Source organism: Pantherophis guttatus, chromosome 7, assembly GCF_059756535.1.
Source record: "Pantherophis guttatus breed Tessera chromosome 7, ASM5975653v1, whole genome shotgun sequence".
Taxonomy (NCBI): domain Eukaryota; kingdom Metazoa; phylum Chordata; class Lepidosauria; order Squamata; family Colubridae; genus Pantherophis; species Pantherophis guttatus.
This window is the reverse complement of record NC_142069.1, coordinates 92,490,712-92,515,203: the sequence shown is the minus strand read 5'-3', so window position 1 is coordinate 92,515,203 and position 24,492 is coordinate 92,490,712. Positions and strand designations below refer to the sequence as shown.

The window sequence follows — 24,492 nt, the reverse complement described above, 5'->3', positions numbered from 1 at the left end:
AGAGGAATCGCTGATCATGCAAATGATCCAACTTGCCAGAGGTCCAAGCAGAGGACATCTCCAAGCTTCTGGCCACCAAAAGGGCCACAAGAGACAACTTGAAGATGCCATGAACCTCCAGAATGGGTGGAGTCAATTTAGGGAAATTGTTGTGGACTTTTTAAGAGAAGAAATGGGAGCTTGAAGTCTCTGAGAGGCATAGCAGGCCCATTTCTCACCTTAAAAACAAGGGCTGCATCTTGGCTGTAACTTTCTCCTCTGCCAGGGACTGCCGAGTTCCTTGGATGGAATTTCTTCCTTTGCTCTCGATTGGATGTGCTTTTCCTAACCACACAGCTGAACCTTGGGTGAAGGTTCGAGCTTAGGAGAAAATGTCCTCCAGTCTTGGAGAACAGCTAAATCCTTATCTCCTGTTAAGACGAAAGCACAGACCGAGTTCTTGATGTTGTAGGAAACGCTACGCTTGGTTTGATCCTTGCTCACCCAACATCTCTTGCAGGGCCTGAAGCAACAGGAAGGTAGAGACGGGAAATGTAATATAAAGGTCAGCTCACCATTCATCCCATCGCATTTGGAGTTCCCAACATTGAAGCAGGAAGTCTTCATGTTGAGTGGCAGCATATTCCACCACTTGTATTCCAGTCCAAGCACTGGCTCGGTGCCAGCAGGACAGGCCTTGCAGTCTAAAGAAGGAGGAGACGAGAATTAAGATATTCCTGTTGTGGACTGTCGGCCACCAGCCCCTCCAGCAGCCGAATCAGAGGAGGAGGAGGAGGCGTGGGAGTCAGGGCCAGCATCAGGGCAACCTGAGAGCTCCAAGGGGGAAGAGGGAATGGAGCTGGCAGAGAGAGAGAGAGAGAGATGGAGCCTGGGCCGTCCGTCAGCCCTCAGATGGAGAGTCAACAGCCCCCAGCTCTGGAGGTGGCTAATGAGGAAGAGGAGAAGCAGCTGGGTCCAGTGCCTGATGCACTGATGTGCAGAAGTCAGAGGAGAGGAGAGAGGAGAGAGGAGAGGAGAGGAGAGGAGAGGAGAGGAGAGGAGAGGAGAGGAGAGGAGAGGAGAGGAGAGGAGAGGAAATCTATAGCCGGTCCTTGGGAAGGAAGACCCACCGCTGCTAGCACCGGTGCACCCTAGCTCTGGGGATAAAAGGCAGGGGGCAGAGATGAATAGACGTGGCAGATGGACTTGTTAGCCCGCTGTGAGGGAGAGAGAGACTTTTTGCCGGGGCTGCTGGCGCTCCTAATTAAAGGAATCTTTGAGTTCACTTCAGAGGGTTTGTCATGTTTGGGGAGCTGGGTCAGAACAATCCCCCCACCCAAAAAACCCTTGATTTTTAAAACAAACTGTTTTAATAGGCACCGTAAAAACAAAAACAGCCCCACCCCAGTCTATATGCCCCCACAGAGAGAGAATGAAAAATTTCAAGAGGATGGTTGCAACCATGGAATCAAAGCTCTGTCCTCTTTTTTTTTACACAAGCCACACAGATCACATGGTTGTGGGTGGCATCTTGACACAGACCTTCGTGGATGAACCTGCTTCGATTATTCCAAGGCCAGCTATCTTTCAGTTAACACAGCCTTCATCATTTCGGAAAGCGTGATGCTCCCCTTGCATGAGGGCCTTGTACTACTCAATAGACACATTGGGTCAGAAAACAGCCTACGATATTCTGCCTTAGACGATCGAGAGGAAGTTGGCACTAAAGGGAGCCTCCAGGGCTTCAGGGCCAGAGAAAGATCCTTAAGAAGGACCCGCCCTAATGAACCAATCACTTAAAACTGGAAGCAAGAAGCTTGTACCTTCAGACGTGCCAGGTTCTGTTAACGTAGCCTTACAATAAAGTCAAATTAATTCATCCAGTCTAGTTTCTGTCAGATTATTCATGAACTGGCAGAGACAGGATAACAAGGTCAGCCAATGAATAGGCATAGCAACTAAGTCAGCCAATTGGGAGCTGAGACAGACTGGAACCAGGGCATGTCTTAGTCTGCAGCTTCTGAGTCTGTGCTGAGAAACGAAACTGAAACCAGTTTGTGTGTGAACTAGTCTGCTCTGCTGAAATGAAACTAACTGTTCTCTCCTGCCTTGTGTTGTAACTGCTACTACGTTGAAGAAGAATCTATATCGGTATTGTAAATACTTCATCTGTTATTATGTATATAAAGAAGTTAATGAATCCAGCTGAATCAATATCTGTGTGTGCTTCTGGATTTGATTTTTGCAAGAAACTCTGATAGTTTCCTGCCTGTTTTGCCTCTGATTAAATGAGTTTCCCCATTTTTAAGAGACAGAAGATCCTTCAAGATCCGTGTTGTATATATATCACAGTCTGAGTTCATAGAGAGGAGGATGTATGGGTACCACCACTAACACTACCTCAAATAAAAGCAAGGGCTTCTATTACTAATCCAGAGTTTCCATCCCCGGTCAGTTTCTCATACCCTGATTTCCATTAGAAAACATCCCCGGTGGACACGGAGTGCAGAATGACGAGCCGTTGTTGTAGAAACCAGGGTTGCAAGGTGGACATTCTTTCTTCTCTCCTGAAGGAGGGAGCTTCACCGCTTCGGAGACGTCCTCTTGGCAGATCTTGGGCTCCACCCATTTGTACATGATCTGGGTCTGAAAACGAGAAGACACAGAAGCAAAGAAAGACTGATATGCTTAAGAAAGATGGACAGTCAGGTAGGCACAGCTGGAAGAAGAAAGAAAGCAAGGGAACGAAGCAACTGTCAAGGGTCCAAGTCACATACCCATAGCAAACGAAAACTCTGATGCAAGTATATTCCTCAAAGAATACGTTTACTGGGTATGTCATATTGGCACAGACTTGGTGAAAACCGACTCTGAATATTCCCACCATTTTCACCTAATTAAAAGTACCGTATTTTTCGGAGTATAAGACCCACCGGAGTATAAGACGCAGCTTAGTTTTTGGGGAGGAAAAAAAATATTGGCCTACCAGGTATTCATCTGGCTAGCGTCCTTAGTCTGGTCAGCTTCAGCACCTTAATTTGCTGTTTTTTATCCCCTGCTTGGGGATTTAAAAAAAAAGCTTCTAAAGCACAACTGATCTTCGGAGAGAGAAGCACTGTCCAACCCTGAGCTACAAATCTTCCCTTCTATTGGTGACATCAAGAATGAGCAACCTGGCTGGGCATGGACTGCTTTTCTGCCATGACATTTGACACTGGGCCCATCTTGTTATCTTAAATTGGGGCCAAATTAATATATATCCTTTTAATTGTTTTTAATGTTTGTATTGTATGTTTTTATCTGGCTGTACACCGCCCTGAGACCCTCGGGAGAAGGTGCGGTATATAAATTCGAAATAAATAAAATAAAATAAAATAAAATAAATAAAAATAAAAATCTACCTCCAAGGCATTTGAAACCATTTTACTCTTGTAAAATAAATAAATTTATTTAAATAAATTTAAATTTAAATAATTTTATTTCTATACCGCCCTTCTCCCGAAGGACTCAGGGCGGTGTTCAGCCAATTTAAAAACACAAGACACAACAATAATTAAAAATTAAAATAATTAAATAGATTTGGCCGATTTAAAACCCCAAAAATTTAAAATACTCCAATTTAAAATTATTATGTTGATAGCCCTGCCTGGCGGAACAACAGGGTCTTGAGTGCGCAGCGAAACACCCGGAGGTCGGAGATCTTGCGTATTTCCGGGGGCAGTTCATTCCACAGGGCTGGGGCTCCCACAGAGAAGGCCCTCCCCCTGGGTGTCGCCAGCCGACATAACTTGGCCGATGGCACCCTGAGGAGACCCTCTCTGTGGGAGCGGACTGGTCGGCGGGAGGCTATTGGTGGCAGAAGACGGTCTCGAAGGTACCCGGGTCCTGTGCCATGGAGCGCTTTAAAGGTGGTAACCAACACCTTGAATCACACCCGGAAGACCACTGGGAGCCAGTGCAGCTCGCGCAGGAGGGGTGTCACGCGGGCACAAAGAGTTGCGCCCATAACCACCCGCGCGGCCGCATTCTGGACCAGCTGGAGCCTCCGAGTGTTCTTCAAGGGGAGCCCCATGTAGAGAACATTACAATAGTCCAGCCGGGAGGTAACAAGGGCATGAGTGACCGTGCGCAAGGCGTCCCGGTCCAGAAAGGACAAACGCAGATTTCAGCCCAGCCAAGGACTTTGACACCCAGGAGCCAATCCCTGGTCAAAGGAGGAGCAGCCTTCAGACGCTCCTGAGTGGAGACTTCTGACATCTGACCCACTGCCATCTCCCCATTTTAAACCGATTGGGAAGATTTAGGATTGGGAGCAGGGGAAGGGACGGCAACTCACTTTTCCTTCCGAATCGCACGGAGTATGGATTTGGAAAAAGTCCTTGTTGGAGCAAGGAAGGCGTTCCAGACATTGGCCTGATCCTTCATCTGAAAGCAAAAGACATGAAGCGTGAGGCCCACCTTGCCTGGCAAGACATGAGACATGAAATACCGAAGGTGGGGTTTTTTTCTTCCACTGGGGGAGAAGCAAGAGCCAGGATGACAGAGCTGGGAGGGACCTCGGAGGTCTTCTAGACCAACCCCCTGCTCAAACAGGAGAACCCTATGCCTTTCCAGACAAGGGGTTGTCCAATCTCTTCTTGAAAGCCTCCTCTGATGGAGCAGCCACAACTTCTGGAGGCAAGCAGTTCCACTGGTTAATTGTTCTCACTGACGGGAGATTTCTCTTTATTTCTAGGTTGGCTCTCTTTGTTTGCCTGCTATTTTGGTTACAATAAATCTGGAAAGCAGATTCTCTTTAGCTGTCTCTCGAGGCAACTTTATTTATGAAGAGAAGGGTTATGGGGGGGGGCATGTAGCTGTCTTCCAGGACTTGTGGGGCCATCATAAAGAAGAGGGGATTGACCCATTCTCTATGACACCAGAGAGCAGGACAAGAAGCAACGGGTGGAAGCTTGAGCAAGAGAGATCCAACTTAGAAATAAGGGTGAAAAAAATCTGATAGTGCAAATAAGTGACAGAATAATGTCTTTGATCTTCCATTAGGTGCAGAGTTTGTCTCCCAGTTGATGTCAGAGTAGTTAAAGTCCCTCATTACTATTGCAGTGGGCTTCCTACATAACTTAGTTAACTGACTAGCAAAAAGTTCATCTATTCTGCATGGTTGGGTGGCCTGTAGAATACATCTATGGCAATACAATTCTTTTTTCCTTTTATATTGACACAAATCTATTTCATCATTGTCCTGCTGTAGTTCTGTAGAAATGTAGTCAATTCTGACATAGAGTGCAACTCTACCTCCTCTTTTATTAGGTCTGTTTCTTTTAAACAATTTAAATCCCTCTAGGTGTGTATTCCATTCTTTTTTTATTTATTTATTTATATGCCGTCCTTCTCCGGAGACTCAGGGCGGCTTACAGTGCGTTAAGCAATAACCTTCATACTTTTGTGTATTTTATACAAAGTCAGTTTACTGCCCCCACAAACTGGGTCCTCATTTTACCTACCTTAGAAAGGATGGAAGGCTGAGTCAACCTTGAGCCTGGTGAGGTTCGAACTTACAGTATTTGCAGACAGCTGGTGTTAATCACAATGCTATCAGTCTGCTGAGCCACCAGGCCCCTTAGTGCCTGGTGGCACTAAGGGGCCTGGTTCTTGGCTTGCATCCCACCAAGTAACGGCATTAATATACGGTAACATCTGCCCAATTAATCCATGGAATAGCTTGCCTCCCAGAGTTGTGGATGCCCCAGGACTGGAGGTTTTCAAAAATAGACTGGACAACCATTTGGCTGGGACAGTCTAAGGCTCTTGTCTTAAGCTGGGAGCTGGACTAGAAGACCTCTGAGGTCCCTGCCAACTCTCATCATGCTATGTTCTATGATGCCCCTTCATTCATGCAAACTTCTGAACATGCAACATTAATGACCTTTCTTACTTAATATCACATCACAAAGGCCTCCATGCTTACAAAGTGCTTCTCTGTCTGGCTACGAGTTCTTAGAGCTGCCTTCATAAAAAGTGGGTCTCTAATCTCTGAATCTTCCTTCGCTTTGAGGGGGCATCTCTGTCCGTCCGGTGCTTCCTTGGCGAAGGGAAAGTACCTGAGTAATGGGTGGCTTCTGGACACTTCGTGCATTCCTTGGCCCCTTTTTCTGAGTAGGTGTTTCTTGGACAGATTTCGCACAGGGAGGAACCTGATTTGTTGCTAAAGGTGCCCGGTTTGCAGGGAAAGCATTCAGACGTGTAGGCCACCCCTGCAAAACAAGACAGAGCCATTTAGAAAGTACACAACCAACCCAGAAGTAGCTTGCTTCCAATTGCAACAATGGAGGTGTGTGTACGTATGAGGGTATTTTGGAGTGCATAATGCTGGATTGGAGCAAGATTATCTGGGTTTCAATCCCTGTTCAGCTACAAAATTCAGAATTTTATTTACCTAGAACTTTCTTGGATTAGCCAGTATAAAGCCTCTTTATACTCAAGTCTAAACAGTGGAGGATGTATTAAAAAACTGAACACAAATAACAGATCTACTTTCTTTTAAAAGCTTCAAGTGTTCAAAGGGCTCACATATAAAATGACAGCTGAAGGATAAAATTCTGTGAATTCCTTTGACACCTAGGGATGCGTGTCTTCTTCGGTGTCAACTTTCACTCAAAAGTTTGGCGAGAGGTTTTTAAAAAGGAGGTGGGAGGAAGGGAAATTCCTGGGAGACAGGCATGCAGAAAGGGCCGCTTATCTCTTAGATGGGATTTTGCCTCTCCCAAAACATCTTGGGGAAAAAAATCCTTGTGTAATCCATTTCATAGGCTGCAATCAACACATTTGCAGAGCGCTCTCCTATTCTAACAATAAAATTTACACAATTTACAAATTACACATAAATGAAAAACTATAATTCTTTTCCCACCCAATGCATTTTTTTCTTGCTGTTCTACAAAAGAGGGACCATTTTGTGTAATGATATTACTCCATCTATTGTTCTATAACTCATGCGTTAACCTCATGTGAATTTTAATTTTTCACTCACCTGAATTCTTAATCAAGCTACTATTTTCCCTGCGGATTCGCTTCTATCCAGCAGGTGTCACTGTTTTCCTAGTAACTAACTCACCCACCAAACTGCTATATACTAACCCAACTAGTATACATTTTTTAAAAAAATGCCACTGCAAATATTTATTTATATTCCCTATTTCTTAACGCCCCATCTCCCTCAGAGAGATGTAAAGTAAGAATAAGTAAGAAAGTAAGAATAAGAAATCAGAAACTTCACATTTTCATTTTAAGTCTTTTCCTATACATCCCCTATTCCAGCTGCAAAGATAAACATTCTCACAATCTGATCTAAATTCCTGGAGTCTCCATGAACTTATCTATATTGTTTGCCTGGCCACAAGATAGAAATAGATAGTTTCTTTTTCCATGATTTTAAAAATTATTATTATTATTTTTACTTTTTTAAAGGATTCCTTTTCAACTTGGGGGTTTCCTGTTGGTGTCCCATCCACCAGCTATGCAGCTGATTGGCTGAGCTGAGCCTCATGAAAATTTTTGCCTTTGCATACAAAGAGTTTTTCAGAGTAACTCTTTGTATCCAAAGGCACAAATTTTCAAGTGTCACTCAAGGCCTCCCGATTTTTAATTTCTATTTTTTTGCGTTTTGATTTAATCCTCTCCCCCTGGTTATTATTTTTTTTTTCTGCCATTGGCTTTCCTTGAAGAAATGCATTTACAATCAAGGTGTTTTTACGACCGGTTTTGCATGATTCATTTTTTGATTTTTTTAAGAAAAGCAGAATAGAACTGTTTTAAGTATCCTAAAAGTGGCAAGAGCTGTGACTACAAGACAAGAGTGTTCCTTGCAATCAAAACAAAATTGTCGCATTGATGCACTGAAAATGGTCACCTTCGATTGTGATGTTTTTCAGAAGGATGGGCTTTACCACCTGCGACCCCATCAGGATCCCCGTGGTTCTCCAGTACAAGATATTCGTTCCTGATTTCAGCGTTACCTGAAAGGAAGAAAGGAATAACACGATTAGGACTCCAGACAGACTCACGTTAACACAAACTAAGCACAGCACAGACTGGATGGAAGAGAAAGAGGCCAATCAATCAATCAATCACAAGAGAGCTGGAAGGGACCTTAGAGGTCATGTAGTCCAACCCCCTGCTCAAGCATTCCAGACAGGTGATTGTCTAAAAATAATAATAATAATAATAATAATAATAATAATAATAATAATAATAATAATAATAATAATAATAATAATTTTATTTCTATACCGCCCTTCTCCCGAAGGACTCAGGGCGGTGTACAGCCTATTTAAAAACACAAGACAGACATCAATTTAAAATTTAAAATTATTAAATAAATTTGGCTCCATTTAAAACCCCAGAAATTTAAAATACCCCAATTTAAAATTATTATGTTGATAGCCCGGCCTGGCGGAACAACAGGGTCTTCAGTGCACAGCAAAATACCCGGAGGTCGGGGATCTTACGTATTTCCGGGGGCAGTTCGTTCCACAGGGCTGGGGCTCCCACAGAGAAGGCCCTCCCCCTGGGTGTCGCCAGCCGACATAACTTGGCCGAAGGCACCCTGAGGAGACCCTCTCTGTGGGAGCGGACTGGTCGGTGGGAGGCTATTGGTGGCAGAAGTCGGTCTCGAAGGTACCCGGGTCCTATGCCATGGAGCGCTAGTCTAGTCTTTTAGTCAAGCTTTTTCCTGGAAAGTATAAATCTCTGGCCAGCAAATGCTCGTAGAAGAGAATATACATACATACATACATACATACATACATACATACATGCATGCATGCATATTCTTTCTAGCCAGGTTTTACCTATGTAAGCTAAGATGTTCTACAGCCCTAGTTCTGTGAAATCTCATTCACAAGTTTCTGGGCTTTTTGTTTCTTGCTGGCAAACAGCAACTCAGTGCTGCTCTTTGGGAGAAACAGCAACTGAGTTGCTGTTTGTCAGCTAGAAATAAAAAGCCCAGAAACTTGTGAATGAGATTTCACAGAACCAGGGCTGTAGCCATAGTGGGGTGATATCTCAAATCACTATCACCCACTATGGCTACACAAAACAACTTGAGCTACATAGGAAAAAACCCTGACAAGAAAAGTATTATACATTTGAACTGATAACGAAGCACTGAGATTGATGTGAGTTTTTTGGGTCACCACACTTTGTTTTGCTGAAGTGCCTTGAAGGAATTAGCTAACTAGAGCCAAACACAGTGACAACCCAATTTGAAAGCAATTTGACAGCACAAGAACACACAATTTCCACACCCCAAGCCCAGAGGAAAGGAGTTCATTTCTAAAAGGAAAGCCTCACCCTGTTGGTTCAGCCCTGGAGTTTGCTCAGAAATGTTTACACGTGTGATAAGGCAAAGGGTGGGTAACTAAAATGCACCGTCTCACATATCCGAGCATTTTATGCGACGTTTCTCTCCACCGTTCTGAAGACAGTCCACACACCCACACCAGGCACACAATCTCAATCTTCGCTTTATTGTGAGTATGGAAATTGGGAGTTCTCTAGGAGACTCCTTACAAAAAGACTACAGCGGCCTCACTTAAATGCTGCTTTAATCGATCAATTACATTGTTCAAAGGCATGGATTTAAAAAAAAAATTGTAAAAGTAAAGCCGCAACAACTGGCCTCATTACAGTACAAATTTCCGTGACCAACCATAACAGTTTGTGGCACTAAGTCACGAAATGCACCACTAGCCATCTTGTGACTTAGTGTAACGCATAAGCCTAGTTATTTAGTGGCTGCACCGCTTCCTTCAATCCGGGTGAAACGGCAGAAGGGAGACCATGCATAGAATAATAGAATAACAGAGCTGGAAGGCACCTTGGAGGTCATCTAGTCCAACCCCCTGCTCAGGCAGAAGACCTTCCCTATACCATTTCAGACAAGTGGCTGTCCAATCTCTTCTTTAAAACCTCCAGTGATGGAGAAGGAAGGAAGGAAGGAAGGAAGGAAGGAAGGAAGGAAGGAAGGAAGGAAGGAAGGAGGGAGGGAGGGAGGGAGGGAGGGAGGGAGGGAGGGAGGGAGGGAGGGAAGGGAGGGAGGGAGGGAGGGAGGGAGGGAGGGAGGGAGGGAGGGAGGGAAGGAAGGAAGGAAGGAAGGAAGGAAGGAAAGGAGGGAGGGAGGGAGGGAGGGAAGGAAGGAAGGAAGGAAGGGAGGGAGGGAGGGAGGAAGGGAGGGAGGGAGGGAAGGAAGGAAGGAAGGAAGGAAGGAAGGAAGGAAGGAAGGAAGGAAGGAAGGAAGGAAGGAAGGATAACAGAATAACAAAGTTGGAAGGGACTTTGGAGGTCATCTAGTCCAACCCCCTGCTCAATAAATCAAGCAGGAGACTCTACACCATTTCAGACCGGTGACTGTCCAGTCTCTTCTTAAAAGCCTCCAGTGATGGAGCAGCCACAACTAAATCAGCCATCCCACTGATTAATTGTCAGGTAATTAATTGTTAGTTCTAGATTAGACCTTTATTTAATGATCTTCCACCCGTTACTTCTTATCCTGCCCTCAAAGGCTTTGGAGAACAGGTGGGCCTATTCACTATTCACTAAGATTAGCCAAGTTGTGACTGCTGGATTTTCATGAATTTGCTGGTAACATCAGAGAACCAAGGAAAGAAAAAAATAAGGAAGGATGAATAATATATATTTTTTTTAAAAAGCCATATCCTTTTGGGCTGTTAGCACTTCATTATTCGGCCATTAAGTAACAGAGACCCACGAAAGGTTTTGAGATCAAAACAGTCTGAGGTCAGAACATCTGACCACTAAATTTGTCACTGTTAAAATTCTGGAACATCGTCAAGCCAAACGGTCAGATCCAGAGTTAAGTCATTTTGATCTTGGAATAGATGTAGTTTGGACCACTTTGGGATGCTCAACATAATCGCTCTAAAAAACCAACAACTTTCAACTGAAGCTACATAAGGTCACACTTACCGAATAGGAACCCCATTCTCCATTATCTGTTAATTTCACCCATTTATCACTGGTGGAGTCCATCTCTTGGCACTGGTCGTTTTGAATCTGAAAAAATAATAAAATAATGATCAAGAGAGCCTTGATAGTACAGTGGTCTAAAGCACCCTGTTATTAACACAGCTGCCTGCAATTACTGCTGGTTCGAATCTCGCCAAGGCTCAAGGTTGACTCAGCCTTCCATCCTTTCTAAGGTAGGTAAATTGAGGACCAAGTTTGTGGGGGCAATAAGCTGACTTTGTATAAATATACAAAAGTATGAAGGCTATTGCTTAACGCATTGTAAGCCGCCCTGAGTCTCCGGAGAAGGGCGGCATATAAATCAAATTTTTAAAAATAATAATAATAATAATAATAATAACAGGAGTTACCAGGCTGTCGATCAAGGCAAACGAACAATTAGAATTTATGCCATCTTTACCTGCAATCCCATCATCCTTGCCCTGTCATAAAGTGAGCTACAGGTCCCATCACCCTATTTACAGAATCAGAGGACTTATGGGGGACAGAGGGGAACGTAAGAGAACCATGGTTTGCATAAACCATTGTGTGGTCCTTCTTCCTCGTGAAAAAAATTGCATGCGTATTCGAAGCAAAGCTTTGCTAATTTACAGTGAGATTCCTTTGCTGTGTAACAGCATTTGTGCTTTTTAGATTCATGTGAGGTTTGAACCCAGGTCACACTGCAAAAAAAAATATCACTTTACAATAATCACGCTAAGATCCCTGAGCGGTATTATTCAGTAGACAAGTTACTAACCAGTTCAACTGGCTTGGGAGAGAAAATATACTAAGTTGTGGCATCCATGTCTAACACTTTTGTCCGTGTCATTTAACAAGAACAAGCGTGTGTTGAAAGATGGGGTCCTTCTAATGGTCAGATGTCCAAATATAACAGAAACATAAGGAGGGTCTCCGGGGGGTGGGGAAGGCCCGTTTTTTCGTTCTCCCCAGGCTCCAGAGCCTTTCTAGGAGCCTGAGGAGGGCAAAAACAGCCTTCCCCACCCCACTGGAGGCCCTCCGGAGGCCGGAAATGGCCCAGAAGTCAGCAAACAGGACATTTCTGGCATCCGGGGGGGTGGGGAAGGCCGTTTTTGCCCTCCCTAGGCTCCAAGAAAGCCCACCGTGCCATCGCGTGCCAAAAGCGGAGGGAGCACCGGAGAGGGGGGGTTGTGTGCGCATGCATGGGGTTCGGGCACATTGAATTATGGGTGTGGGCACATGCGCGCGCGACCCCCCTGCTTTTGGCACATGAAGGCAAAAAGGTTCACCATCACTGGTCCAGGGTCTCCTGTTTGACTAGAAGACCTCCAAGGTCCCTTCCGACTCTATTCTATTCTGTTTCTCAAGTATTACAAAGTCCATCCTACGTGGCCCTCACTGCCTATCTTGGCTCAGGACCTCCACGATGAGACCCTTCAGATGTTTCTAGAGGAACCTCTGGAAGTTTCAAGCTGATATTTCCAGTGGTTTTATCTGCTTAATAGCCAACGGCTATTTCCGGTCCATTAGTGGCCTTATTTTATCCAGCCAAGTCAAACACTCACAGATCTAGGCAGCATCCCTTCCGACGTTCAGTAAGTTCACATGGTGATCTTACTGGAAATTCCAAGATTGTTGGAAAGAGAGAGAGAGAGAGAAGGGAAAAAAAGCAATGGGGAATCACTTCCATATTGTTGCCAAGAAAATGACCTAGAGTCTACACAGTTCGATCAGAACTTCCAAACCATCTCAACCTGATCATGAAGCACAAGAGGAACCAAGCCACAGGCTACAACTAGAGCACCCAAAACCATGTGAATTTGCTCTTAAAGAGCCGATGTCTACAACATTTTGCCTTACAAGGTTTCTTAGTTACGGTAGTCATTGAGTGGGCCACTTTTCCTATCTGGTGGACATCAAAGCCTCAGAGATCTTGGAGAATTGCAGCCTATCGGATCACATCAGGCAACTCTGAGTAAGGACTCTGTCTTATTGTAGGGGGAGAATCACGTCTTCGTAAGCCCTAAAAAAAATGTCGCTGAGAAGGCCAATAAACTATCTTAAAATTATCCTCCCTAGGCTCTGTTTCGGAATACCATGCGTCAATTCAAGATGGATTTAGTGCAGAAATTCTCCCTTACAAAGAATTCAAAGAAGATGTTGTTATCAATATACTGATACTCGAAGAAGACGGAGCCGGGTTTCTTCAGGTGGACGGTGTAGATCAAAGAGACGGTGCAGTCATCCCTGTTGGACTCAATGTAATTCCCACGAGGGGCCCACGAAGATCTGGAGAAATATAACGAGAAACAAAGCCTTGTCTTATCCCAGCCGGGTTTATATCTATATCAGGAACTGTTAACTTACAGCAGGGGTGTCAAACTCAATTTCATTGAGGGTCGCATCAGGGCTGTGGTTGACCTTGAGGGGGATGGATGGGTGTGGCCTACTGGGTGGGTGTGGCCAGCTTGACGCCACTCAGGGGGCGTGGTCAACTTGGTGGGAATGTCTGATTGGGTAGGCGTAGCCAGCTTGATGCCACTCCCCAAACTGTTGGCATGTTTCCTCTTCGCATTGGGTAGACCAGGCCAAAGCCACGCAGGCTGCCCACTTACATTTTCTAGGATGGCTGCGCGGGCTGGATCTGACCACATTGTGGGCTGGATCCGGCCCGCAGATCTTGTGTTTGGCACTCCTGACTTATGGGCTCTTTATTTAATTATCTATTTGGCTATGTCAACAGGCTGTTTACTAAATTACTGGAATGGCGGAAGGGAGTTTGTTTTTTTAAAGAATGCAATCTTAAAATATTTTTTTAATGGATCTATTTCCTTTTCGATACTGTCCGTGGGGTTTTTTTGGCAAGGATACCGGAGTGGGTGGCCATTGCCTTTTCCAGTCAAAGCTACGGGGTTTATGTCTGGCTGTGAGAGTTGGACCACAAGGAAGGCCGAGTGCCGAAGAACGGATGCTTTCTGATTGGGGGTTTTTGGAGAAGGCTCTTGAGAGCCCCCTGGACTGCAAGGAGATCCTGTCCGTCGATCCTAAAGGAAATCAACCCTGAGTGCCCTTTGGAAGGACAGACCCTGACGCTGAAGCTCAAATACTTCGGCCCCTTAATGAGAAGAGGGGAGTCATTGGCAAAGACCCTGATGTTGGGAAAGATGGAAGGCCAAAGGAGAAGGAGACGGCAGAGGAGAAGATGTTTAGATGGTGTCATCAACGCAATGAAGGTGGATTTGGGCAAACTCTGGGAGAGAATGGAGGGACAGTTCCCCCACCACATTGTCTCCTGGAATTAGTCCAAACTCATGTTTATTGTGTCAATGACACTATCTCGCCTTTGCTAGAGATGCTTAAATAAACACCGGATGGGTGACCATCAGTCAGGAACGTCGCAACAAAGCTTCCTACACTGGACAAAGATTGGACCAGCTAGTTTCCAATATTCTTCCTGACTCCTGCAACCAATGATTGTGTAATACATCCTCATGCTTTTTTACAACACTGGACTGGTCTCTAGGAGGATCCTGGCCTTCTGAATGCTAAACCTAGACCAGATTCTTGTCAGGCGAGTGGCTGTTTACATCCTCTAGCTGGCATCTTCTGGCTACTATTGGAGCCTTGGCATCCATAAGGAGAGGAAGGGGTTAGTTCTCATCGAAGTCCTGGAGACCAGAAGATCCGTGAGGTCCTTACTTGGCACAGCTGTCTGCTTTACTCTCGGCTGAGCCAAGAGTGGAGTCCATGTACGTGGCTACGTTAGAGAATCCCGCTGGCAGGTCATCCCATTCGTCAAACTTGATCCCGCTTCCCAGCGAGTAAGTCCCTTCTGCGCATTTACTGCAAACCTGATTCTTCATCTCCAGGTATTCACCAGAAGCACAAGAGAAAGCTGAGGAGGAAAAAGTTTACAAATGATTAGTAGAGAAAGGCAGCAGTTCACATTCTAATGATGTTTTTTTTTAAAAAAAGCATTGATTATTGCACAATTCACTTACAACAATGGTAGCAGCAATTCGGGGAATTGCACTAAACGTGCCCTCCCATTTTTGGCATTCAAGGACCTTCATGTTTTAACTATGGTAGGGAGTGGTTAGGGTGAGGAGGGGCTGCTCCAGACCTCCTGTTCTATTCTTACTTCAAGAGTCACCAAAAGTGAAATGGCAACGCAGTGAATTCTTTGCAAGGAACACGAATTTTCCTGCTGAGGTTTCATTTGGTTTTTAACAGTTTGGGCAACTTATTGTTACCTGTTGAGGTTGTGCGGCTGAAGCTGTGAATTTTGCCACCAAAATCTCTCAAGGCACCCAGAGAGGTTTCGTGGTTAGAGTTATGTGGGTCCTGTAGCTGTTTTACACAGAAGGTGGGCTGCTTTTGAAGCTCAAAATTAAAATATATTTTGCTATGATTATCCGGAATTTATTCCTTGTGTTCTAACACTGCAGCAGGGAGGGAGTGAGGGAGAATGGGGAAGGGAAGAGAAGAGAAGGAGGGGGGAGGGAGGGAGGGAGGGAGGAAGGAAGGAAGGAAGGAAGGAAGGAAGGAAGGAAGGAAGGAAGGAAGGAAGGAAGGAAGGAAGGATGGATCCAACCAATATCCTTTAGGTCATTGCTGATCTTCTACTCATAATTCATCTCAGGAGAACATGCAATTTCCATCATGCTCTTTTCTTTACAATGCTGATCTGTGCTGAACTTGTGGGCCTCCTACCAAGAGGAACCTCCTAGGAGAGGAGAATATCATTCACTTGTGTGCCTTCCAACCAAACTTGACTTTCAGGTTTGACCACAACTCACACATCCTTCCAAGTAGGTTCTCATTCCTGACCTACAGCAGAGTGGAACGTAATTTTTTATATATATTCAGCTGAAAATGCAGTGAATTAGAACCTACGCTAGTTTTACGTCACCGATGAAGTTTTCTGTTTCTTCATTAACGTGCTTTGATCCCTGCTCAGCCTCTTCTTTCCATGTTCCACAGCTGTGTCTTTGTTCCCTTAATAGCACACATGTCCATAAGGAGGAATAATGCCAGCTGTTGCCGGTTTTAATCAGCAGCGGATGGCCACTAATAGCAAATTAGTACCTGGGACCCCCGGACGGCTTGATTTTCAGCTAAATTTGTTATTCTCTCAGACCATCAACAAGACTTTCCGCCCCCTGCAATTAGCTGGGCCACAGACTGGGTGAGGAGGGTGTGGGGAACACACCTTCTGGGCTTCTGAGCTCTCTCTGGGGAGACCAAGAATACACACCTGGCTCCCAGGTGAGTTTGCATCAGAGGAACAGCTGACCGTGGTTGCTAAGCTGCCTTTCGTGAAAACTGAGATAGCCCGTCTTATTATTTCTCTTCTCCCTGAAAAACAAACTCTCAAAATTTCTTCCCCAAAGCTGCATCTTTACCCAAAAGGAGGTTGCTGGTAATTTCATAGAATATACATTGTGCGATCTTTTTTTCCATATTGATTGATTGATGATAATGATGATGTTTTCCATTCAGTCAGGTGTGGCTGTCTGGTTTTTTTTTTTTATAAAAAAATTAAAAGTCAGTGTAACTAGCCAAATGAAAAAAAAAAATCAAAAAAAAAAAATAACCATTGGTCCAAAATGGTAGAGGGCCATGATGGGGGACCTATGGCACGCGGAGCCTTTTCTGCAGGCACATGAGCCATCGCCCGCCACCGCGCATGTGCACGCAGTTCCCACTTGGCCAGCCGATCTTCAGGATGCTCGGGGGACGCATGCAGGAGACACGCACGCATGCATGGGGGAGGTGGCCCGTTTTTGGGCCCAGGAGGATGTAGGGAGGCCTACTAGGCCCAAAATGGGGGGTGCACATGTATGGGGGGCATGGGGAGAATGCACGGGGAGCGTACATGAAACATTAATACTAGTCAGTTGGGGCAATTTTTTTTCAATTCCCAAAGGGAAAAAAAAACAGCAACGAAGATCCATCGGCCAGTTCTCTGAAAAACAACAAGCCTTGAACTTGGGAAAAAACACTCATACTTTTCTGCTAAATTATGACCAGGCTGAGCGAGGAAAATACCCAGCGAAATTGTGAAGCCTCATTAGCCACAACTGCTTTTTTGCTCTACTGAAATATCAGCAGTACATAACTACATAAAAAGAAATTACATTTCCCTCCTGCGCTGGTAAAAGAAAAACCACACTGGGCACCTAATTGTAAATTTATATTCTTCCACCTTTTACTTAAAATATCAAGGTGGTTATGAATAAAATGAAACCACAGAACGGCAGGAAGCAAAGACTCCTCTAATGAGAGGCAACAGGCAGCCCAACAAAAACAATAAAATTTATAACAGAGAAACAGATCAAAATCCTGAGAAACAGGATCTCATTTTATCAACCTCGGAAGAATGGAAGGCTGAGTTAACCTTGAGGTGCCAGGAGGTCAGGATCGAACTCCTGGCACTCAGCAGAATTAGCCTGCAATGCTGCATTCTAACCTACCTTCCTTCCTTCCTTCCTTCCTTCCTTCCTTCCTTCCTTCCTCCCTCCCTCCCTCCCTCCCTCCCTCCCTCCCTCCCTCCCTCTGTAAGCACTTTACAGAGTCATCATAATTGCTCCCAACAATCTGGGTCCTCATTTTACCCACCTCAGAAAGATGGAAGGCCTGAGTCAACCTTAAACAGGTCAGGATCAAACTGCTGGCATTCGGCAGAATTAGCCTGCAATACTGCATGCCGACCACTGGGCCACCACAGCTCTTTAGGTTAAGAGTGACCATGCTTAGGGGGCCCCGCTGAGAAGAGCCACCCTCTGCTAGATGTCTTCCCAACCTCAGATACTAAATAAATAGTTCATATGAGGATTAAGGAAGTTTTCAGTGAGGTGTCCAAAGGGCTCGTTTTTGAGGTCAGACCATGTCGGCTTCATGGCATCAACCAGGTAAGGATCACAATCAGGAGAGCTAATTCGACCTCATTGTGAAGCTACATTGACAGAGCCGTGCAAGTCTGAAAGTGCAAATCTGCCTCTGTCTCTTTTACAGCCTGAGAAACTAAATGAACGTAGCCCATAAATGGAAGCAATGAGGATTGGTGAAGTCTGTAGCAGATTTATTACCACATTATTATTATTATTATTATTATTATTATTATTATTATTATTACTATTATTAAATTGTTACTTTTAAAAAATTAAATTATTTTTTTCTTTTTTTCTTCTTTTTTGTTATATGTTTTTTCTTTTATTTTTATATATACATCAAGATCAATACATGAACAGAGTGGTATCTGGGTATCATTCATTTTGATACAAATAACAACACTAATATCAATAATATTTGTTACCTTAATTAAGCTTGTATACTCCTAGTATTAATACCCTTACCCTGTTTCCCCCAAAATAAGACATCCCCTGATAATAAGCCCAATTGGGCTTTTGAGCGCATGGCAATAAGGCCAAGCGCTTATTTCAGGGTACAAAAAAATATAAGACAGGATTTTATTTTCAGGGAAACACAGTATTTGTATTAAGATATAAACCTTATTTAATTATTCAGTATTTAAATGTATCATTCTAATGCAAATTACAACATTGTTTAAGCATGCATAATACTATCTTTCAGCCCCTAATCTTTCCACTTAATTCTTTAATTTATTCTATTTAATCAGGCCATCCTTACTAATCCTAGTATAGTACACATGCCCTGTTTCCCCGAAAATAAGACCTCCCCTGATAATAAGCCCAATCGGGCTTTTGAGCACATGCGCTAAAATAAGCCGGCCCCGAAAATAAGCCCTCCCCAAAAATATTTAAACGCACAGCTGGAAATCAGGTAAGACGGCAAGAGGAGCCCCATCTTGCTCCACACGCCCCAAAATAATAAGACCTCCCCGAAAATAAGGCCAAGTGCTTCTTTTGGGGTTCAAAAAAATATAAGGCAGGGTCTTATTTTCAGGGAAACACGGGGTATTATTTTTTTCTGATGTGTTATTCTATTTAGTTTTTAAATCCAGAAAGACCTACTGCATTCTTTTCCTTTGACGGGATCAGGCAAGCCAGAACATTTGGCTCCCGGATTCGGGATGGCCACTCTCCATCTGGAGCCGCTGCTGTCACATTCGGTGTACTCAAAGTGGTAGTCGGCCTGCAAGAAATTAAAAAAAAAAGAAAGAATAAGAACAAATTTTGTCCATTTGTCTGAAGTGGTGTAGGGTTTCCTGCCTGAGCAGGGGGTTGGACTAGAAGACCTCCGAGGTCCCTTCCAACTCTGTTATTCTATATTCTAAATCTTTTTTTTTTCCCCTGCCTTAGATAAGCTTTTTCTTTGGGTCAGATGAGATTTGTGAGATTCAGCCACGACATGACCTGGTTAAGAGCCTCCCGAGGGACGGCCAAGGAAGGGACCCACCTGTTCCACTGCTGTTGTTTCTGCCACAGCCACAACACAACCGAAGACGGCTGCTGCTCTCGACCCTTCCACACCAACCCTTCTCACTCTAGAGAGTCAGCAGCCTCGGTTTAGATCTTGGTCGGGGGTCGATGGTGGAGAAGAAAGGGAAGGAGAAGAGGTTTCGAAAAGGGGGTGGCAGAAAAAACGTAGTTGAATTGTCATTCTTTTCACAGGCATCTCAAAGACACCACGCAAATCCGGGTTGTAAACCCCCCCACCCCCCCAGCGTTTGACTTTATCTAAAGCCTTCAGTAAGATTGAGGTTTGAGGTCAGAGTCAGAAGGTGAATGTCGCTATTAAAAATCCACCTACCGCTTAGCCTTTTATATATCTTCTTTTCTCTCTCTCTCTCTCCACCCCCCCGTGTGTGTGTGTGTGTGTGTGTGTGTGTGTGTGTGTGTGTGTGAGAGAGAGAGAGAGAGAGAGAGAGAGAGAGAGAGAAGTAGACACAGAGAGAGGGAGGGAAGGAAATAATAAATGTGTATTCCATCTATCATCCATCTATCTATCTATCATCTATGATTATCTATCTATCATCATCTATCTATCTATCTATCTATCTATCTATCTATCTACCTACCTACCTACCTACCTACCTACCTACCTACCTATCTATCTATCATCCATCTATCATCTATGATTAATCTATCTATCATCTATCATCTATCATCCATCTATCTATCATCTATGATTATCTATCATCTATGATTATCTATCTATCATCCATCTATCTATCTATCATCTATCATCTATCATCTATCATCCATCTATTTATCTATCTATTTATCTATCTATCTATCTATCTATCTATCAATCTTCTATCTATCATCTATCATCCATCTATCTATCATCTATGATTATCTATCATCTATGATTATCTATCTATCATCCATCTATCTATCTATCATCTATCATCTATCTATCATCTATCATCCATCTATTTATCTGTCATCTATTATTAATCTATCTATCATCCATCTATCTATGTATCTATCTATCATCTATGATTATCTATCTATCTATCTATCTATCTATCTATCTATCTATCTATCTATCTATCTATCTGATATTTTTCCAAGTATTCCAGAGAGCCTGCCATAATAAATTTTGCAAGGGTCAGCTACAAAAGTTAACAGTAATATAGCAAAGAAAGCAATTTGTGTGTGTGTAATTGCTTCATTCTGCACTTTTCTTTGACCTTTGCCTCCCTCCACCCAGATAGTGAAAATCCAGCTGTTTTCCAACAAATGGACAGAGTTAAAAAAACGTTTTCAGACTCCTCAAGCAATAAGGCACAGAGATATGGAGCAATCTTAATATTATCCTGGTGATTTTTCAAAGTGAAGTGGGGGGGGGGGATTCCAGACTAGGGCACTGGGAACCATTTCAGAACCAGTACTAGACCTGATGGGTCTCTTCGTGTTGACACTGTCCAGCTGATGAACTGGTGGCTTAGCTAATGTTCGTCTGAAGGCGGCCTTTGGATCAAAAGCGAGATCACCCTGCAGCGTTTGTGGGTGACTTTGCGTTCCTTCCCTGGCAGGAATTCTAGCTTCCCACTCCCACCTCCCCTCCACTCACACATGCAGCCTTCTCCTTCTTTCCTGCCTTCCCCAAGGGGGCCTAGTCACCGCCGCACTATTTTTAGAGTTTGAAGATACCAGGAAGAAAAGATGCTCCCAAGTCAAGAGGGCTTTTAGCAGGACTGTGGAATGGAAACGACGGGAGAAGATGCGGAATTATTCAGGAAAGAGAGCGACCGCTACCTCTTTGGTTGGAATAATTGCCTAGGTGAGTTATATTCGACATAATCCCTGCGTAGGACGCACGGGGGTGGTTGATTCGCTTGGTCTTCATCAGTGCCAGCGGCTGTGGGGCACATCACTCTCTAATTGCCGTGATTCATTGGTGCCCTGTGGCTCCAATCTGTTTTGCCTGCCAAATGCAACGGGGATCATTTACTCATCCTCCTCCACTCGTCTCTGTTTCACCTAATTACCGGTGGAAAGCAGGGTTGTCCACGGGGGAGGCTTTTAAAAGGCCCTCAAGAGGGCTGCCATGACAGTGCAATCAAAGCTGCCATCTTGTTTTATCTGACCTCTTTCTGCCCCCCCCCTTTGATGGAAAGCCTCTTTCAAAGGCAGGGGGTCCCTTCATGGACCAATTCATATATTTTCTCTTTCTTGTGTAAGACACGGTTTATCTGTAGGAAAAGAAGAGGCAGAGCCCGGAGGCGGCGTCAAGAGAGGACTTGGCCTGGAATCATTACATGTTCACAAATGGTCTAAGTCCACATGCCTGGCAGGGGAATTCTGGGAGTTGAAGTCCGCACGTCTTGAACAGTGGTGGGATTCAAAAAATTTTACTACCAGTTCTGTGGGCGTGGATTGGTGGGCATTGCAGGGGAAGGGTATTGTAAAATCTCCATTCCCACCCCATTCCAAGGGAAGGATAGTGCAAAATCCCCATTTCCTCCTGATCAGCTGGGACTCGGGAGGCAGAGAATAGATGGGGGCGGGGCCAGCCAGAGGTGGTATTTACCGCTTCTCCAAACTACTCAAAATTTCCGCTGCCGGTTCTCCAGAACTGGTCAGAACCTGCTGAAATCTACCTCTGGTCTTAAAGTTGCCAAGGTTTGCAAACCCTGCAATAAATTGCATTATATTACTAGAGCTGCTGAGATCCTTGTTTTACATTACAGAGCACAGACTATGACCCGGAAATACATGCAGCTGGGCTTCTGAATACATCTCTCCTTGAAGGCCATGCAGTGCAGATGATTGACGTCTGTCTCCACTCCCACTTGGCCTCAAACAATCACATTTTGTTCCCCCAAATATTTTTGCAAGCCTGTGGTTCAAAAAGGAAGCACCGCTAGCTAACAAGGACCACAGTTGAGCCAGACGGCTGGTATAGGTACAACTTTTTTTTTTAATTTGATTTATACACCACCCTTCTCCGGAGACTCAGGGCAGCTTACAATGCGTTAAGCAATAGCCTTCATCCTTTTGTATATTTATACAAAGTCAGCTTATTGCCCCCACAATCTGGGTCCTCGATTTACCCACCTTAGAAAGGATGGAAGGCTGAGTCAACCTTGAGCCTGGTGAGATTCGAACTTACAGTAATTGCACACAGCAGATGTTAATAACAGTGCTTTTAGTCTGCTGAGTCACCAGGCACAATTCTTCCTTCAACCCCTGATCAAAAATTGCTCACAATCAGAGGGAGCCACGCTTGATCTTGTGTTGACTATATAACACCCACACAGAACTTGCTCATTCAATGACCGCAACAGTGTAGCCACAAGAGAGATCTTTCAGGTAGGACAAGAATGATAAAATCGGGACGTGGCTCACAAACAGCCAAGGAGGAAATACAGAACCGGACAAAGCTGAAAGCGGAGGTGCCTCTTGCTCTCCTTTAACCCCAACACAATTTTCACCTCCAAACCTTAAACCAAGTGGACATTCCTGACAGCCCATTACAGCAGGGGTGTCAGGCTCAAGGCCCGTGGGCCAGAGCCAGCCTGCGATGTGGTTGGATCTGGTCCATGGGGCCGTCCTGGAAAATGTAAGGGGCTGGTCTGCATTGCTTTGGCCCGGTCTACCCAATGTGAAGAGGAAGCATGCACAAAATTGGAAATCAGAGAAAATACCGTTGGAAGAAGAAGTGATAAAAAAAATTTTAGACTGTGCAGAAATGAATAGATTAACTTTGATGATTAAAGATAAGGAGGAATCAGAATATTTTAAAACATGGAATTATTTTTATAGTTGGTTGGAAAAGAGATATAAATGACTGATGCTATAATTGTGTACAAATGATGATTATAATACTGATTTAGAAATTAAATGTTAGAATGATTTGCATGAATATGAAGATAGGAGAAATTTATGGAAGATGGAGAAGAAGCCTAGAAGATAACACCGAGGCGTCACAGGGAAGGGAGGATTGATGTATTAAATGTTTGTTGGTCTTAAAAAATAAAAAAAATTACCAAAAAAAAAAAAGGAAACATGCCAGCAGTTTGGGGAGTGGCGTCAAGCTGGCCATACCTGGCCGCCCCGCCCCCCAAGGTCAACCACAACCCTGATGTGGCCCTCAGTGAAATTGCATTCCTGCACTACAGCAATCTTGAATAGCAGAAAAAGGAATGAGAACGGCTATGCAACATCTTCCAACAAAGTGGATACACACACAACTTTACCAAAGCGTGCCTGGACACTCAACCCATTGCAGCGCAATCAACCCAAGTTATGAAAAGGATCCTCCTAAACAGCTACATCCATACTCAGTGTAATCATATCTCACATACAAGTTTAACATACACTGACATGTCCGTTTCTAGACATTCACTACACTTTCCTCTTAGCAGTCCTCCTCCTGTCCAACCATTCATAAAATTTAGTCCAGATTTCGTAGTATGCTGATTCATTTTTATTCCTGAGCTCCAAGGTCAGTCTGTCCATTTCTGCACAATTGAGGATTTTGATGAGCACTTCTTCTTCCGATTGGGTTTCTTTGCTCTTCCATTTTTGGGCAAAGGCTAATCTTGCTGCTGTTAATATGTATAATATTAGCTAGCTTGTGTTCTTGTTATATTTGCCCTCTATAATACCTAATAGGAAAAATTCCGGTTTAACCTCTATTTTTAATTTTAGAATCTCTTCTACCAACACCTTATTTGATGCCAAAAATTTTAGGAGGAATTAATCTATATACTTGACATGCAAGAAGTAATGTAAATTTGTACAAAGATAAAGGATGATGTTATGTATTAGCTTAAAATTGATGATAATGATTAAAACCAGAGACGTTAAACCCTAAGTAAACCAAAACACCCTAAGTAAACTAAAAGACCTAGAAGCCCAAGAAGAAGAAAGAAGAAAGAACAGAGTCATTTACAACATACAATACAAGGAAACAGATAGCACAAGGATTACGTAAATGTTATTTTATCGCCAGTTTCCGTCTGCAACTCTTTCATCAAACTGATCCACATCGGGGTGGCATGGTGGCTCAGCGGTTAAGACACTGAGCTTGTCAGCTGGAAAGTTGGCAGCCCATGTTCGAGACCTG

The 24,492-nt window shown here is 44.0% G+C and overlaps 1 protein-coding gene across 1 annotated transcript in view; it reads right to left on the bottom strand.

Annotated features, from left to right (window-relative positions):
- Positions 1-24,492, bottom strand: part of ELAPOR2 (endosome-lysosome associated apoptosis and autophagy regulator family member 2) — a 69,716-nt gene that overhangs the window by 21,723 nt on the left and 23,501 nt on the right. The window contains exons 2-10 of the mRNA XM_034424853.3: positions 18,984-19,104; positions 14,686-14,881; positions 13,128-13,275; positions 10,966-11,052; positions 7,889-7,994; positions 6,081-6,233; positions 4,316-4,404; positions 2,445-2,625; positions 555-683 (exon numbers count right to left, since the gene is read on the bottom strand). Of these exons, the coding sequence (XP_034280744.2) occupies positions 555-683; positions 2,445-2,625; positions 4,316-4,404; positions 6,081-6,233; positions 7,889-7,994; positions 10,966-11,052; positions 13,128-13,275; positions 14,686-14,881; positions 18,984-19,104 (1,210 nt within the window). The remainder of the gene's footprint in view (positions 1-554; positions 684-2,444; positions 2,626-4,315; positions 4,405-6,080; positions 6,234-7,888; positions 7,995-10,965; positions 11,053-13,127; positions 13,276-14,685; positions 14,882-18,983; positions 19,105-24,492) is intronic.